A 16,847-nucleotide genomic window follows, 5' to 3' on the forward strand; every position below is an offset into this window, starting at 1 on the left:
TGCTACGTGACCTCGATGACTAAAATGGAAGGCTCGACAGTGAAAGGTTCAAATGGACATATCAACAAAATAGTTTAAGGGGCCTCCACGGGTTGCTCGGCTGGGCTTCGCGTTCTTAGTTAAGGCGCCGGTCCTGATTTCGATTCCGCAGCTGGACAGCCTGGGGTATCTTCCTGGGGATCGGTGGAACCCGCTCTCCTCAGGATTAGAGGACTAGTCGGATGTAGGTCCGGATACCCCTAACTGAAAACAAAAAAAAAAAAAATAGTTTAAGGGAATCTTTTACTATTCCACTAGTATTCTGTGTTCCCACCAATCAATCAATCATGAAATCCCAAATTCAACCTCATCTCGGGCTCCTTGTGTACACACACGTTATCCATGTACCCGTGAATTCATTTTTTATCATATACATAATAATCCTTCTATTCAAAGATTACTTGTATTTTGTTACGACGAAGCACCATAAAAAAAAAAACTGTGTATTTGTTTTTGCAAAAGAAAAAATCATTATTTCTTTATGTATAAAAATAAAAACTGCATATTAATTTTTAGGACGACTTGATATTAATACTCACAAAAATACTTCGGACGTTCTTTTCCTTTTTTTTTTTATTATTGTAATTCCTCTCAGACTTTCTAGAACTATTGCCAGTTATTTAGATGAAAATGCTTTCTTCCCCTAACTTCATAATATTCCTTTTAACTTCTTTAATTGTAAACGGTGCAATTTTAGCAGTCAATTGTTCCTTTTTCCCAAATAGACCAAGAAAATAACTCAATTTGTGACTAAATTGTAAAAAAAAAAAAAAACATATAGAGTAGGGGAAAAAATGAACCTGATCTAACAAAGGATATGACAGCGGTCTGTAATTGTAGGCAATTCCGGTCCCCATGTGACCGACATGTGACAGCCCCTCCACTCCAACCAGCAGTAAAACATCATCGTCTTCCGCAAACTAAATCCAACGGCCAGTTTTCTCCTTAGATTCCAACACCTGTGGTCCAGATTCCACCATAGAAGCTTCGGAGGTTCAGACACCTCAATACAAAGAGTTTTAACCGTCCATCGTACCCACTAATCCCGCACCAACACCTGCAACAACAACAAAAGGTACTTATCATTTCCAATGGGCCCACCTGCCCCGCGCCTCAAAAACTGTAAACAAATCTTTTTTTTTTTTTTGCCCTTTTCTTCTGTCTTTGATTTTTTGGGTCCTAAAAAGGAAGGGGATATAATCAATAATCATTGTTGTTGTTTGTCATAACTCATAAGGAGGAAGATTGCTGAGAGGAGGGACTGAAGGGAGAGTGATGGAGAAGGAAAGGGAGAAGCAAGTTTACTTGGCTAGGCTTGCTGAGCAAGCAGAAAGATATGATGGTATTAATTCTTTCTTTGAATTTTTTTTTTCAATTTCTTTTTGTGTAAATCTTTTCTTTTGGGAAGTAGAGATTGAAGATAGAAGGTGGGTTTTGGTTAGATTGTGGTGTTGTATGGCAAAATCCCGAGCTTTATAGATTTTGGTGCTGAAATTTTAGTACTGTTTGGATGAAGGTATTCATCAGAATTTATAGATGACATGAACTTTTAGTTCAGCTTTTTGTTACCAACATGCTTTTTTTTTGGGAAGGGGGGGGGGGGGGGGTCGGGGTGTTGGGAGTGGGGATTGGAATGCTGAATTTGTACTTTAAATTGGAAAAAAATTGAATGTTTTACATATATAAATTTGGAGGACTAAAGGAAGTGCTAAACTTGTTGAACAAAAAAAGAAAAATTTTGTTGGCAAAACACATTTTTTACGTTGATTTCCAGTATATTTTTCCATGCTGTGGCTAGCGAAAATAATCTTGAAGAGAAGTTTGTAATAAAATGCTGTGAATTCTTGTACAAACTCTTATGATGTGTTGATTCTTTTGGTAGCTTGTGAAGCGACAAGATATCCAAGTTAGAAAGATGAGGATTTGATTATTGATTGAGTGCTTAAACGGACTTAATTTTGTCGTTGCTTATTAGAGTTTTTTTGTGGATCATACAATGCTTTGGCATTTATCTGTTTGTACTCAATTTTAGTTGGAAAGTTCTAATATTGAATTTTGAAAGAGCAAGATGTGTTTTACATTGAGGTGGTTGTGTAGCCAGGACTATAAGTAAGACTAAACTCCACATTTGAAATTGGCTTACATTTACATGACGATCCTTTTGTGGTTACTACTACAAGATATAATCAAGAGAAGTATGTAAATGGACATGTTTCTTTGACTTATTTGAATTTATTATAGTCGATATTAGACTTTCCAGTAGAAAGTTTCATGGTTGCTTGCGGGATTCTTTACATACCTGTGGTTCCCAATTGGTCTTGATCTAGTTGGCCCTCAATAGGGTTCTAGTTCAAAGGGGCTGGATGTTATCCAATTGCTTGAATCTGACTGCCACAACCCAAAGGCTATTGGTCCTGTTTTTTTTTGTCACTCTGATGGCTTGCAAATTAAAAGGGCAGTTCTAGTCCATAGCAAGCACATCTTGACAATATGGTTACCAGTCTCTCTTTATAACTGCTGCTTAAAGCATTTTTCTTTTATTTGGCCCCAAATTGGGGCAGAATAGGAGCTTCATGAGGTCATAAAGTTCTCCATGACAAATGAATTCTGAACTTGAACAAGTTTTGGTTTTGCCAGGTTCTTGCTAGGTTTGTGAGATCATGGTAAACTTGACAATTGTTGTTGGTCTGCATGAGGGAAATGATGTTGATATTGAACCTACTACATCCAATTCGCCATTTGATCCTTGGAGAAGATATAACTTAGGTTTACTCATCATCTTTGATATGGCCTAACTAATGAAGAATAGAACTAACTAAATCATACTTGAAACTCAAAGGTTTTGAAGTTAAGAAATTCATTACTTGGTTTCTACTTCACTCGGGCAATCCTAGTGATCTTTGTTCATGTTCCAAACAAAAAAAGGTAAAGTAAGAGAGCAGGTAATAAAGAGAACAAATACGCAGCAGGTCTGTGCTAAAACATGAAGACAGTCTCTAGTTTTTCCTTCTCCTTGTATTGTTATGCTTTGCTTCTTGTTTTTCAGTTTTTGACTGCCTTGTCAAGGCATGTTCCAGGATAAGCCTAGCAGTAAAATTTCTGGACAATTGTATCTTTTCAGCTGTATGAGTGGCTTGTATCTTAATATGCCTTTTATATTGTTCTTTATCATATTTCTCTATGAGCCACACCATTACCCTGTCAAGTGACAAGAATTTCAATTCTCACAGTTCTTATATGGTTTTTTTCCCCCTTTTGTTTAGAATTTGTTCTCATTATTCTCTTATTGTTCCAGAGATGGTTGAAGCAATGAAGAAAGTTGCTAAACTGGATGTCGAGCTGACAGTTGAGGAAAGGAACTTGGTATCGGTGGGGTATAAGAATGTTATTGGTGCAAGACGGGCATCCTGGAGGATATTATCTTCCATTGAACAGAAAGAGGAGGGCAAGGGACATGACCAGAATGTGAAAAGGATAAAGGGTTACAGACAGGGGGTAGAAGATGAGCTTATGAAGATATGCAATGATATATTGGCAGTAATAGATGAACATCTTCTTCCATCTTCCTCTACAGGAGAATCAACTGTCTTCTACTATAAGATGTGAGTTGTTACTTTTTCTGAAGTCTCATTCCTTTCAATCTCCTCTTGCCATCACATAATTCCTCCTCCAACAATGCAGAAGAACACACATCTTATAAACTGAACGTTTATATCTTTTTGTTTGGGCTTGCCCTGGTGGTGGGATTTAGTGGGCTGGACAGAAAAATACTAAAATTCAGCCTTCTTTTGTACGCATTTGTGGTATGTTTTGGAGGGGTTCAAGTGTGTTAATCTGGTTTCATTATTCTCAAAGGTTCAATCTCATTGTCAGGAGCAATTAATTACAGTATGCTGTCTAAGGTCATTGTGGTTTCTTTAATTTGACTATGTCCTTTACGAATTTCAACCTTGTGCTAGATTTCTCACTTAATTTTGTTGTTTAGGATAGAAGTTGTTTACTCTAGGAGTAGTGGTTCCCTCACTTTTCCAAAACTCATCTTAGTTTGAGAGGTGTCTGTTATCATCTAGGTGATGCTTTGGTTTTTAGAATTTGTCATTATTTCCCTCCTGTTTACGATATCCTCTAAAAATGCTTTGGGTTTGTGTACAAACTTGTAACTAAGTATTATGATTTTTTTTATTGGCTATCTTCTGTTTACCTTCTTATATGACTTTCTTCTCCAGGAAGGGAGATTATTACCGTTACTTGGCTGAGTTCAAAGCAGGGGAAAATCGTAAGGAGGCAGCGGATCAGTCCCTCAAAGCCTATGAGGTATTCTGAAATTAAATCTCTTTTCTAGAGTAGAAGTTTTACCTCATGAAATCTCTTTGTGTTCATACTTGGCACGAGTCTCCCATATTTTCTGTGTCATATATTTTCCAGATATATATGGTTTTAAACCTTTTCCATGTAACAGGCTGCCACTGCTTCTGCAAACTCAGATCTTCCACCTACTCATCCAATTAGACTTGGCCTAGCGCTGAATTTCTCTGTATTTTACTATGAGATCTTGAACTCCCCTGAGAGGTTTGACAACTCTCTTATCTCTACTTGTCTCTGTGTCTGTGCATGCACCCGTGTATGCTTGTTTGTGCATGCATACATGTGCATGTTTGTGTGCATATGTTTATCCGGAAAAAGAACAAAACATCCTGAAAGCAATCATATTTTACATGAATAGAAGTTCTCACTTGAAGGATTTGGTTCACCAAGTTTAGCTGAATCTGAGAATTGAATGTTCTACTTTTCATGCACAGCTTCCCTTTTCAAAGTGGTCTTTTCAGATTGGATCAATTATTTTACGTTAAACTTGATGTGCAACATGTCCAATAGATATTTGCTTGGGTCAACCACCAAAAAAGGAAATTGAACCGATGTACTGAAGAAATGAAGTGAATGTAATTGGAATGAGGCTAGAGTTTTTTGGAAATGGATGATAATTATTATTCCTAAAGAAGGTTGCGATCTTGACCATCAAAGAGTACCTAAAGAAACTCCTTTATTACTCATTAAATTTCACAACATTTTAGGTTGTGCATGAACCGTTGGCCCAGCAACACTTGCAGTTGTTGATTTAGTTATCTCATATCACTACATGTAAAGCTTTAGCTAGTATATGCAGTAAATAACTTGCATCTCTTTTTGGTTTTCCAAAATTCACGCTTAATGCAATTGATCATTGGACATGCAAATAAGCAAATATACAATTACAGTGCAGAATGTAGTTGTCTCATAGTGATTTGTCATGAATCAGTTTTAAGTTTTCAGCTTCACAAGTTATTTTCATCTATAGCTTAGTGTTACTTTTTGGGAGATGCACAAGCTAAGTCGCCTTCATTAGTCTGGCAGTTATATCTTGTTGGTTGTTTTGTATGATTGTAAAGCATGATCTATCTTCCACCAGGGCTTGCCACCTTGCAAAACAAGCATTTGATGAAGCTATTGCAGAACTGGATAGCCTCAATGAAGAGTCCTATAAAGACAGCACCCTAATCATGCAGCTTCTTAGGGATAATCTAACATTATGGACCTCAGATCTTCCAGAAGAGGGAGGTAAGTTGAGAAAGGGATGGAATCCTCTTTTCACTTAATCATTCTGTTTCCTGTGTGTTTTTGTTTGTTTGTTACTTTGCTTAAAGAAATGGAAAAAATACTTGCACTGAGAAGGTGTTGGAAGTGGCTTTCTGCTCCATTTAATTTATTAGAACAACAAAGAGGGAAGGAGAACAGTGGCGGAGAATCTTTTGTTTTAGCTGCATTCCTTTATACTTGATGAACCTATAATCTTTCCATCAGCCCAGCTATTTGAAGTAATACATGTAAATTGGGTTAGATATTACTATAACAACACACTATGGCTGCTTCTCATAATGATAGGAGTTGGTTTTAGGTTGCTCGAGTAATGTTGGACTAGGCTTGGAATAGTAAAATGGGAAATTTACTCATGGTTCAATGGCGCACCAGCCCTTACAACTTTTACAAGAAGAAAACTGCAGGTGAAAGGTGGTTGGGAAATTAAGAAGTGTGTATGTGCTCAGAAATATATAGTAATAAGATTGTGTGTACTTTTTACCTGAGAGAGAGAGAGAGAGAGAGAGTATGAACAGTCAAACATAGTACTGCCCAATAATTTGTAATAATTGCCATCTCAATGAATGCCTGATGTTGGAGACCTGAAGTATATCCTAACTTGTGCTTTTATTTGGCAGGCGAGCATTCCAAAGGTGATGAGCCCCACGGTGAGGTAAGATGCTCTAGGAAGTGATTAATTCAACCCTGATTTAGAAAGAATTCAATGCAAAACGTAATGTTATGATATGAATTTCTAAACTGTCACATCTAATGGGCACAATAATCTGTGGTATATGCACAATTGGCTTGTGTAACAAAGTGGAAGCATTTCACCAACCAAAGTGTGGTTGAAGCCAAAATGTCAGCTTTAGCGTAGGCTGTTATCCTTTTGCATTTGCCATGTACTTTATGCGTTTCTCTAACCATCAATTTCTCTAATTTTCCAGAGCTAACTGATATAGACGAATGATTCTTTGACGAAGTGAACCTCCTGCCCCCGAGAGCTGCTATCATGCGAAAGGTCTTATGGATGAAAGATACCTAGGTTAATGACAATTGGCTTGTACGTTGTCCATTTCCAAACCATTGTTGTTGCTTCTTGATGTAGAGATCATTGTGGTTGTGATGTGATTTTTCAATTATCCTCACAGTTTTAGTCCCTATTTCTCTTGTGCTTCTGAAGCATATACTTTCAGGGAAGCAATGAATTTCGTGTGATTTTGCACTCTCTTCCGGTATAAAACTTGTCTTAGCACAGCCTTTCCTAGGCCATTTTGGACCGGGTGGTGGCGTTTGGCCTTTCGTAGAAGGCGAAATGTCTTAGCACTCCCTTCCTTGCTTAGATTTTATCTTTATCTTCAGGTCACAGTAGTTTATTTTTGCTTAGATAATTTAGGATGTGTTGTGGTATCTTTGAAATGGTAGTAGTTGATTAGAAGTCACTAACAAAAATAAAGGAAGAAATGTCCTGCATGAATATGATTCATCTTCCCCGTCTCCCTTCCACTCCACAAGTGGAATTTGTAAGATCTGCAGTAGCTTGATTAAAGAGACAACCATGAATGGGATATTGCTGAAAGAGCTATCCTATCAACCATAGCTGTCAGTTATTTATTCTGGGAAACAAAATGGAGGTAGGAATTCAATAGATTAGAGCATTTTACTTGACGTTTCTAGCCTCAAAAAATGAGTTTGAACGTCAAATTTGCTTCTTTTACGTTGAAGAGGAAAGAATAAAATGCATAAACTGCGTTGGTTGTTTCAGCCTAGGAGAAATTTTTTCAAGTGCTTGCCCAACTGCTTAGATTTTTCAAAAGCACATGCATGCCCTGTTCCTTCAAGGATTATCAGCTCAGCATTCTCTCCCAAGTGTCTGCACAAATCATGATCATATAATTCGTCATTGCAAAATTGAGCCATTCTTTCACTCCTTAAAAACTCATCAATATTCCTAAATGCACTGCCAAAAGAAAGCAAATGAATTGCAACAAGCAAGAGGGAAAGGAGATCATACCCTTTCAATCTGCGAGCCAGTTCTACTGGAAAAACCTGATCTTTATCTCCCCATAGGATCAAAGTTGGCTGCAACAAAATTCCGAGTAGCATTACTGTATTCACTAACAGCATGCCATAACTTTTCTAACTCATGCAGTCTTTTGATTTATGTATGCATTCCTATCATGATAGATGAACTAGCAAAATCCCTTTTAATACAAGTAACTTGAATTTCGAATTGCACGTGTAATTACAACTATTACGCTGAGCTGTGTAGAAAAGATCAATCCAAATAGTTAGGAAGTAGTTATGTACCTGAGGGATCTTTGGAAGGTCTGCAAGTTTCTTATCTAAGGGGATAGCGCGGAGCAAATCTCTCTTCTCCTCCACAAAGTCTAAGCACATCTCCTGCCCCATCACAACGCCACCAACAAATGTTTTTGTTAAATCAATAATGCATCTTAGAGAATTCTGACGCTAAATGGACAAATCATATATAGTATTTTGTCAGTGGTTTCACCACGTGTTTTATTATAATTCTTGTAGGGCTTAATTTTCCTAGCTGAAAAGAGACAAGAAAGCAGCACCACCCACCCATCATAGAACTCACAGCAGAAAGACAATTGCATTATTGAGACGTGACCCGATGGTCCTGAGGAGACATCCAGACACTTTAGAAATAGAATAGTAGAAGAGAAATGGGATCACTTTTTTATCTCCCCATGGCATCCCCATAGAAGAGAAAAATGAAAATTTAGAAAAGCCCTTGTAGTCCTTTTTTTTTTTTCGGACACGACATCTGTTGTATAACTTAATCTATTCTACACTAAGGGGGAGGGGCGGATCTAAGGAGGTCCAGGAATAATCCAGAGGGAACTAGACCCCACCAGACCAGACGGATGGACAACACACCCGTCTGAATTTTTTTTAAGCAAACCACTTAAATGTGACATTTTGGCGGGTGGTGGTGGCCACCGGCCTTTGGGCTGGTGGTTCCTTGTAGTCCTTGAACCATCCTATCCTATCCTATATGTGGAAATTGGAGCAATCATCTTTCGACAAGATAGATAAAACAATCAAGACAGACAAATGTAAATATAATAATAATAGCAACAACAAATTAGTGGTTGGAATATACTACTATATAGATATTATTGCCAAACTAAAAATCTATGCAAGAGATAAATATAAATGATTTTTTCTTTTCCTTTCTTTTTGGTACGGCAAGCGTGACAAAAATGTAAAATTACTGACTTGAAGGAAGTCGTTAATCAAGCAAGAAGGCAGTGGTTTAGGTGGCTTAACAAAAGTATAACGCAGCAATTTCCTGAAAGCCTCCGGCGTCTGCGGCAACAGAATGGAGGCGGCGTCGTCCACGTTATTCACCGGAAACATCCCATCTCTAATATCCCTCTCCTCCAAACACACCGGGGAGCATATTATCACCACCTTCTCCACACAATCCTCAAACTGCAGCGCCATACTGTACGCCACGAACCCACCGTAACTCATCCCCACCAGCCTCATTTTCTCCACCGACTTAGCCTCCATCACTCGCTTCACACACTGAGCCTGGAACGCCTCAGACCGGTCCGGCCGGGTCGTGTGTGACTCCCCGAAAAACACCAGGTCCGGCACGTAGACGTTGAAATGGGGCGTCAGGATTTTGACGGCCTCGAACCATTGCCAGACGGCGTCGGCTCCGAAGCCGTGGATGAGGACTACGTTGGGTTTGGTGGGCTTGGGGGATTTTGGGACCCAGCAGTGGATGGTGGTGCCGTCACCGAGGTCGGTGATGGTTGATCGGAGACCCGAGCAGCTGAAGGCGGATCTAAAGCACCCCCCAGCTGATGCTGTCAAGTTAAAGCACTTGGGCATCACTAACTTAACTGCTAACTTTTCTTGAAAATTTTCACACGCACATGGACATGTTATTGTGTGTGTGTTCGAGTGTTTTTAAGGGGTATCAAGCAAAGATGTTCATTCGAAGTGGTTAACGACAAAATAACATAGGAAGAGATGTTTGAACTTCGAAGCTAGTTTTATAGGATGTTCTTTAACTTTTTTTCTGGCAATAGGTGCAAGGAATAAGGATTGTGTCATTGTGTGGTGAAGATGGGGACAAAGGTCAAAAGTAAAAGCTGAAGGAAGGTATAGAGTTTTCAACAAGACTTTTTTGCAATTTTTCCACAAGACTGGGGACAGATGCCCCATTTAATTTAATTGCCATACAGAACAAACCAAAATAATACTACTGTTGATCTTTATTGTATGGGATAATTGTAGAAACCTCCCATGAGGTTTCTGATACTGGCACTCACCACCCCTATGAGGAAATTAGGGCCTATTAGAGAAACCTAATGAACGAATTTTGCAAAAGAAACCTATTTCTTGTCAACAAATTAAGTAACTAATTAAACTATCTGTGAGTTCTACCATGTTGTAAAACAAAAATATAACTTTTTGAGATTGTTTTCACTCCTCGAAATCTTCAATATTGCCTTTCGATTGCAGCTGCAATATTTGTTCTTAATTGTGAAAGATGTTGGGGAGTTCCATGATCCTCCCCTATGGCTTGAAGAAGCCATTCTCTTTGCTGCAACACTTCATTTCAAGCTGTGAAACTAAAGTCAATGAGAGTAGCTATGTTACCTCTACAAACAGTCACACATATTGCTAATAGAGAATTTTATGTATCAAGTTTATCCTTTATCAACTGTTGCAATAACCTTCAAATCTAGCCGTTTTAAACTAGCTAGTATTACTTAGTTCATGATGCTTCAGCTATTTTATGTGAACTAAAAGGGTTTGCACTTACACCACCTAAAGTTTATTAATTGTTAATTGTTTTGTGATGTTTTGTCATTCCTTTACTAATATTACTCGGTATGCAGCACAAAGGACAAATCTGGTACAAATTTCTCATCTCATTTCTTAAAATAATATTTTAATGACATTTTTTTTAGTTTGGACTGAATTAGTAAGTGAGTGCTAGTGTCAATACTCGGCATGCAACAGAATTAGTAAGTTCAAAGGAGGTCAATACTATTTCTTAAATTACAGATGAGGTAAGTTCTAGTGTCAAAACCTCAAAAAAGTTTCGGCAATTTTTCCTTATGGTATAGATTGACAGAGTATACGGATGTATGATGTATTATCATATAAGTAAAATTGAAATTTAAAATTTAAAATTTGTACATGTATCATAAATGTAAAAATGACACTATATACACTGATAATATATATATATATCAAGTTAGGTAAAAAATTACACCAATAACACATAGTACACCTTCTTGGTTGCTCCATTCGCGATCGTAAAATACTAGATGGAGACACAATATCAGTTGTCTTGTGACCTTGGAAAAATGGGAAAAAAAAAGAGTCCCATTCCTCACTTTTGCAGCCTCATCCTCATGCATGAAATCTCAAAGTTTAGTGGCTGAACTTCAAAATTTTACTCATATGGCATGTATTTAGATCCGAATGTATGCATGTAATTAATACCTAAATGTGTCATTTCGAGGAATATTTATATCTGTTAATCTCGATTGTAGACACGATATTGAAACTCGTATTTTTTTTACTGATCTTGTCCATCAAATGATCAATAATATCTTTAGTGATTGTTCATGTCCCAAGTCCCCCAACTCAAATCATGATGTGGATGATGCAAAGCATGAAAGTCCATGACACAATATCTACAAGTTAAAAATTAATTACGCAATGTTGGAACAAAAGGCAAATGAAAGGGAAAAACGAAATCTTTATTCAAGAATGTTGTACAGAACATAAAACTGATAAAGAGCATTTACTTCTAGTCACGCTAGTGAGTTGAAATGCATGTATTTCTGTTTTCTCGTAGCTTGCATTTTAAAAATCTAGACTTTTCTGAAAATTTCGTCAGTAGATGCGTAGCGCGCCTGTCTAGGTTGATAGTGATTCAATTCTCTTCGAATTTCCCTTGGACCTTTTTAAAACCCTCTCCCCTGATAAAGAGTAGGAGTGGTCTAGAGTAGAGTTTATCGTGTCCGGGAAAAAAAAAGAGTAATTGTCATGGAAAGGGAAGGAGAACAGTTGCATACTTGTCTCTTGGAATTAATTGTGCAAAAATTGATGAATGATCGGAGGAGAAAATAGATACTACTTGGGAATTGTAACCTGTGGTGGTTTTTTGGTTGAAGGATCAAACCTGATGGATACGTTTTCCGAATGTGTAAACTCCAAATTAGAAAGGTAGAAAATATAGAGAACTCGTATTATACAACAGCACAACTGAACAGGTAGGTTTACAAATAAAATTCTTATTTTACCAGTCAAAGAAAAGAAAGTTAACAAATACAAATTGAGTTCCGTAATCATTATTCTTTAGTTTTGAAACTTTTTTTCCTGTTTTTCTTGGCTGAAGTGGACTTCACATTTTTTTTCCTGGCATCACAAATAGATATAGAGCTCCACAATCAAATCCTTGGAAACTATTATTCCTTTTTTCCCATGGCTGAAGTTAAATAGTTTTTTTTTTCCCTAGCAACACGAACCAAAGAAAAGGTAACTTTGATAATATATATACTTATAAATTTTGGGTTCTTTCTCACTAAATTATTGAACTATCCTACATTGCATCTTTAATTTAGAAACGTATTTTATGTGTGGCTTAATTATTGTCAAACACCATCGCACCACTTTAGTGTAAAAATTTCCACATGGACTAGCGATCGACTTCAAAGTTGCTGATTAAAAGTAGCGACATTGAAGTCACTACTTAGATATGCAAAATCTCTTCTTTTGAATGACCCCAACGTGTTGGACTAGCTTTGGGAGGATTATGTATAAAATAAAAAAAAAAGAATTGTTTTAATAATCACCCTAGCATAAAGGAAGGATGTATTCCCAGGCCAAAGAAATAAGTGTTGTAAATAAAAGAATATTTTAAAACATCTTGTCCCACGTTGGAAAATCAAAGTGACTTCTCATCACTTTATAATGTTTAGTCTTTTATTAGGTTTATATTAGATTGGTAACTAATGTGGATTCATGCGCATGAGAGAGGGAAGTTAAGTTGGGCCGTTTCAATACAAATTAACGGATTTGCACCCCTGCGCATGGGTTAAACACGGTTACTGCAAGCAAAAAGTAAAATTTACTTTTCTTTTAAGTTTTATAAATCAGGATAAAGTTTGACTCTTTCCACCAAGAAAATAAGTTCTTATCTCATCAGTTACAAAAGTTAAGCACATTCACAATAAGCACGTTTCTTTTGTGTTATCGGAATTTATCTCTTATCCTTCTGATCCTTCTTGTTTATAATAAGAAAAATGCTTATTTAATGTTGGGGAAACATTTCAACCTTTTGAAATAGTTTCTTAGGATATTGCTATTAAGCACAACTCAAAATTTTTGGCTACTTTTCCTACAATAAGTACTACATAAACAACCTTAATTTGTCATTTTCGGTTTAGATATTATTGAGAGGTTAATAGCACCAATTACCTTTACAAATTGGATATAAGAAGGTATCTTTACATTGTATAGATCTATGTGTACAGATTCTTCTGTTTCTACACATGCTGGTCTTGGTTTGACACCATGATCACACCTTTTATTAAGTGATCAACTTTGTCAACAAAACTTTAAGACTCGAAAACCATGCAAGGAATGTGATTGACATTTCCCTTTATCTTGTGTGGCAATTCTAATATCTTCTGTACTATGATGCATTGAGTCAATTAGCATGCAACTCCAAATCGATTTACAAAAAAAAAAAAAATTAATTAATTTTTTTTTTGATGAATTTTCAAGCTAATTTTTTTTTTTTTTTTTGTAACATCAATCATTAAAGTTGAGGAGATTAAAAAAGAATTTTCAAAGGACGTGTCTTCGAGGATATAATTTCAAGTAAATCTAAATTAAGCGTTGATTTCCAAATTGGGTCAAAAGAGGTAGATATGGGTTTCATTCTCTCTTTTTCTCTTCTTTATGTTTAAATCTCTTTATTCTTCCTTTAAAAATGTACTATAAAACCAACGTCATAGAATTTTTTGCATTTGGCCCAACACAGCACTGGTTAATATGTACGTATTAATGGTGAAAAATCAGGCAGGATTAATCCTTCTGCAAGCTTCAGATATGGGCGAGTTAAGGTTGTTCAAATATCGAATGTAACATCCCACACTTAGGCCACTGGTTTGACCACCCAAGAAGGGATCATGAAAGACGATTTCTTGACATAACAAACGTTGAAAGAGGATTTCTTGACATAACAAACATTCAATAAATGAAATTCATATTACTAGGATAATTATAGTTACACAATGGGTTCGGGGCAATATGCAGCCAAGTTTGACCAGTTTGTGGCGACTAAGTACCATCAAGAATTAGGTATTTCAAATAGCTAGAATTCTGATAATTGTTCCCTATAATTAAATTAGCCTAACCCTATTTTTCTAGAATTTTTTCTTTCACATCATATAACCGTACTAATTAAGACTCATAAAATTAAACCTTGAGTTGAAATTCGGAATTTGTTTTTCGAAGGGAAAGTCGACTTTTTATCCATTAAGAATTTGGCCATGAAACTATTTTTATTGAATTCAAATAGGGGTACTTTCTTATTTATGTGTAATATATTGAGTATAACATTTACTTAGATGATATTACATGAAAATAAGTCCTAAATGCTGATGATCTAAATTACTTGTGACCTGAACACATTTTACTTAAACCTGAATACACTACAGTGAAATGTGTCAAGGCCCGGTGAATTTGTTTGAATTTGGGTTAACAAAACTTGTAAACCAATTATTATCGATTTTATTTGAGTTTGAGTTAACAAAAGGCTAGACACACATGGCAGCTATACAAATAAGGAATAGAGGGGACAGAGACTATTTTGGGGACAGAGGATTTGAAACCCTATAAATAGCCCCCTCTTCATTTACACACGTAGAAAATTAAAAATTCTTACCTACACTTCTAAGAGGGCAACAAAAAATGAGCTAAAGAGGAGAAAAAAAAAGAGCAAAGATTTTCGTAAAAGATAGGAAAGGAATGCCATAGTAGAGAGATAGTGTTAGAAAAAGATTAACCCTATACAACACCAGGAATATTCAAGTGAGTGTCCAGTCATGTAGTGATAATATCACATTCATATAGTTATTATATGATAGCCTTCTTATTATATATTAAATATATGGTTACAGATCTGCATTTACAGCAGTAGTTATGTTAGGCTCATGGTAAAATTAGACAAAGTGAAATTAATAACTGCTGCTTTTGAGTATTGAAAAATTATTATGATGCATCTTTTTGCCTCATATGAATGATAATTTCTTATTTAAGATGAACATACTTTCCACATTGCTATATTACATATGTGATTATTTGCTTATTAGGCATGCTATTGCTTTATGAATTGGGCATGTATTTTATCGCACTGAAAATTTTATTTACTAGTCCAGCTTGTTATTGTTTTCATAAATCTGAATGTATATTTTATCACATCGGAAAGTGATTGATTGACTTGGCGTGCGAGTACAATAAAGCTTTTTCCAATTGTATACTTTATTGCACAGAAAATTGCTCACAACTTATTTTATTAAAGAATTGTATTGTGATTACTTGCCTTGTTTGGAAGCCAAGTTTTTTTTGCAAAGTTTGTCTGCTACAAGTTTTTTAAAAACTTTAGCTACAGTAACATCAAAAAACTTTTCAAAGTTTTTAAACTATACATTTCAAAATATTCAAAAAAAAAAACACGCTTCAAAATTTTTTTCAAAAACTTCTACAGTAAAATTTTAGACAAACACAAAAAAAAACTCACCTTCCAAACGGGGTGCTTTATTACACTGATACTAGTGTTATGCTAGTAATAGTGTGTCTTAATTCGTTGAGCAAGTAAAAGGTTATGTCAAATACTGATATGCAACCAACTACTTAGGCAAGAAGTTGTCCATTCATGGGGTCGAGAGTGAAAGGCATTTCCAGAATTGACCTAAGTAATTATTGAAATAGGATGATGAACTCATGATGGTTGTGTAAAGTGGAATTGGGTCGTCACCCACAATCAATGCTATATCCTTCCATTATGTTGTAATTTATCTATTTCATGTGTTTCCTATATGTTTGAATTTATATTCTCGAACACACAAATGATAATTACTTGATAATAAAAAGAACAGTGATACATGTTGGAGATAGTGCGACCCTCAACTTGATAATTACTTGACACTGAGCCTCAGCAGCTTGATACAGAGATACCAATACCCATAACAATTCTTTCTAATGTAAAAATGGAACTAACAACTACTAAAAAAAAAAATTACTTACTATACCAGATGCAACTCTCAACTCTTGAATGAAGGGTTGATTGCCAAAAACCTTAGATGTTGCTTACATGCTAAAATTTGTTAAAAAAAAAAAAAAAACATTTGGACGTCAACACACAAATGATGAACTATTTGGTGAAACTTTCTGTTAATTGCTTTACACAAATAATTTGGAAATCTTCTGCGCCATTGCTCCCGCCATTGATCCCAAACACTTTCACCCCTCGAGTTCAAGCCAAGCATTGTCTTCTTTAGCTTTTTTCTCGAACCGTTGACACCGTTATCTTTCCCAATACAGAAATGACAAATTCATTCTTCTTGACCGTATTGTTTTTTTGGCAAGTGAAAGAAGAGAGGATGATGGTTAGGCATTTTCGTTGGCCTAATATTTCTCTACGAGTGAACAAGGAAAAAGGCTGAAACAGATATTTCCTTTCCCATTATCCAATATCGATTTTGCAATCCAAAGAGTCCGATCCAGCCATTGTTAAAACTTCCAAAAACACTGCCATGTAAAATCGACAACATGTATAGTTGTATATTCCTCCTACATGTCTCTCCTTTGGCGTGTTAAGAAATGAGAAATGGAGAAGTAGGCTTTGTGTTTATTATAGCAGCATTAGTTAAATTTTAGGGATAATTTCAGAAACCTCCCTTGAGGTTTTTGACAATTTCACTCGGCTCCCCTCAGTTTAAAAATTACACTTACCTCCCTTGGCATAGGAAAATACCTATAATGCCCTCCACTTGATAGACAATTTTAAATTTAAGGCAATAAATTTAAAAAACTAAAAAAAAATCTATTTTTTTTGTCTCTTATCTATTTTCGTTGTTCTCTTTTCTAATTCATATAACCTTTTTTTCGTATCTTCAATT

At 36.0% G+C, this 16,847-nt stretch overlaps 2 protein-coding genes across 4 annotated transcripts; one reads left to right on the forward strand and one right to left on the reverse strand.

Moving 5' to 3' along the window:
* The first annotated feature begins 898 nt into the window (after positions 1-898).
* Positions 899-6,880, forward strand: LOC113713769 (14-3-3 protein 7). 2 transcript variants are annotated; one of them, XM_027237557.2, is made up of 8 exons: positions 899-1,114; positions 1,277-1,381; positions 3,335-3,641; positions 4,266-4,353; positions 4,499-4,608; positions 5,486-5,634; positions 6,291-6,325; positions 6,600-6,880. In XM_027237557.2, exons 2-8 carry the CDS (start codon positions 1,315-1,317, stop codon positions 6,603-6,605), a joined length of 762 nt encoding a protein of 253 aa, XP_027093358.1. In that variant the 5' UTR covers positions 899-1,114; positions 1,277-1,314; the 3' UTR covers positions 6,606-6,880. The 2 variants fall into 2 exon arrangements, with proteins under 2 accessions (XP_027093358.1, XP_027093357.1); XM_027237556.2 differs by having other exon boundaries at positions 1,039-1,161.
* Positions 6,881-7,104: 224 nt separating this feature from the next.
* Positions 7,105-9,670, reverse strand: LOC113713767 (uncharacterized). Of its 2 annotated transcripts, none has more exons than XM_027237554.2 (4): positions 8,902-9,670; positions 7,963-8,055; positions 7,667-7,734; positions 7,105-7,525 (listed from the first exon to the last, which is right to left on the reverse strand). In XM_027237554.2, exons 1-4 carry the CDS (start codon positions 9,523-9,525, stop codon positions 7,414-7,416), a joined length of 897 nt encoding a protein of 298 aa, XP_027093355.1. In that variant the 5' UTR covers positions 9,526-9,670; the 3' UTR covers positions 7,105-7,413. The 2 variants fall into 2 exon arrangements, with proteins under 2 accessions (XP_027093355.1, XP_071924968.1); XM_072068867.1 differs by having other exon boundaries at positions 7,193-7,525; positions 8,953-9,670.
* Between the last annotated feature and the right edge of the window lie 7,177 nt (positions 9,671-16,847).

This window comes from Coffea arabica, chromosome 10c, assembly GCF_036785885.1.
Source record: "Coffea arabica cultivar ET-39 chromosome 10c, Coffea Arabica ET-39 HiFi, whole genome shotgun sequence".
Classification (NCBI taxonomy): Eukaryota; Viridiplantae; Streptophyta; class Magnoliopsida; order Gentianales; family Rubiaceae; genus Coffea; species Coffea arabica.

What these genes read in the sequence shown, in the direction of transcription:
- LOC113713769 (XM_027237557.2), top strand. Translation starts at nt 1,315, where the DNA reads ATGGAGAAGGAAAGGGAGAAGCAAGTTTACTTGGCTAGGCTTGCTGAG. An exon ending in ACTGTCTTCTACTATAAGAT is followed by an intron (nt 3,642 to 4,265) that starts GTGAGTTGTTAC and finishes TTTCTTCTCCAG; the next exon opens with GAAGGGAGATTATTACCGTT. An exon ending in ATCTTGAACTCCCCTGAGAG is followed by an intron (nt 4,609 to 5,485) that starts GTTTGACAACTC and finishes ATCTTCCACCAG; the next exon opens with GGCTTGCCACCTTGCAAAAC.
- LOC113713767 (XM_027237554.2), bottom strand. Translation starts at nt 9,525, where the DNA reads ATGCCCAAGTGCTTTAACTTGACAGCATCAGCTGGGGGGTGCTTTAGA. An exon ending in ACCTTCCAAAGATCCCTCAG is followed by an intron (nt 7,735 to 7,962) that starts GTACATAACTAC and finishes ATTTTGTTGCAG; the next exon opens with CCAACTTTGATCCTATGGGG. An exon ending in CTGGCTCGCAGATTGAAAGG is followed by an intron (nt 7,526 to 7,666) that starts GTATGATCTCCT and finishes TGATTTGTGCAG; the next exon opens with ACACTTGGGAGAGAATGCTG.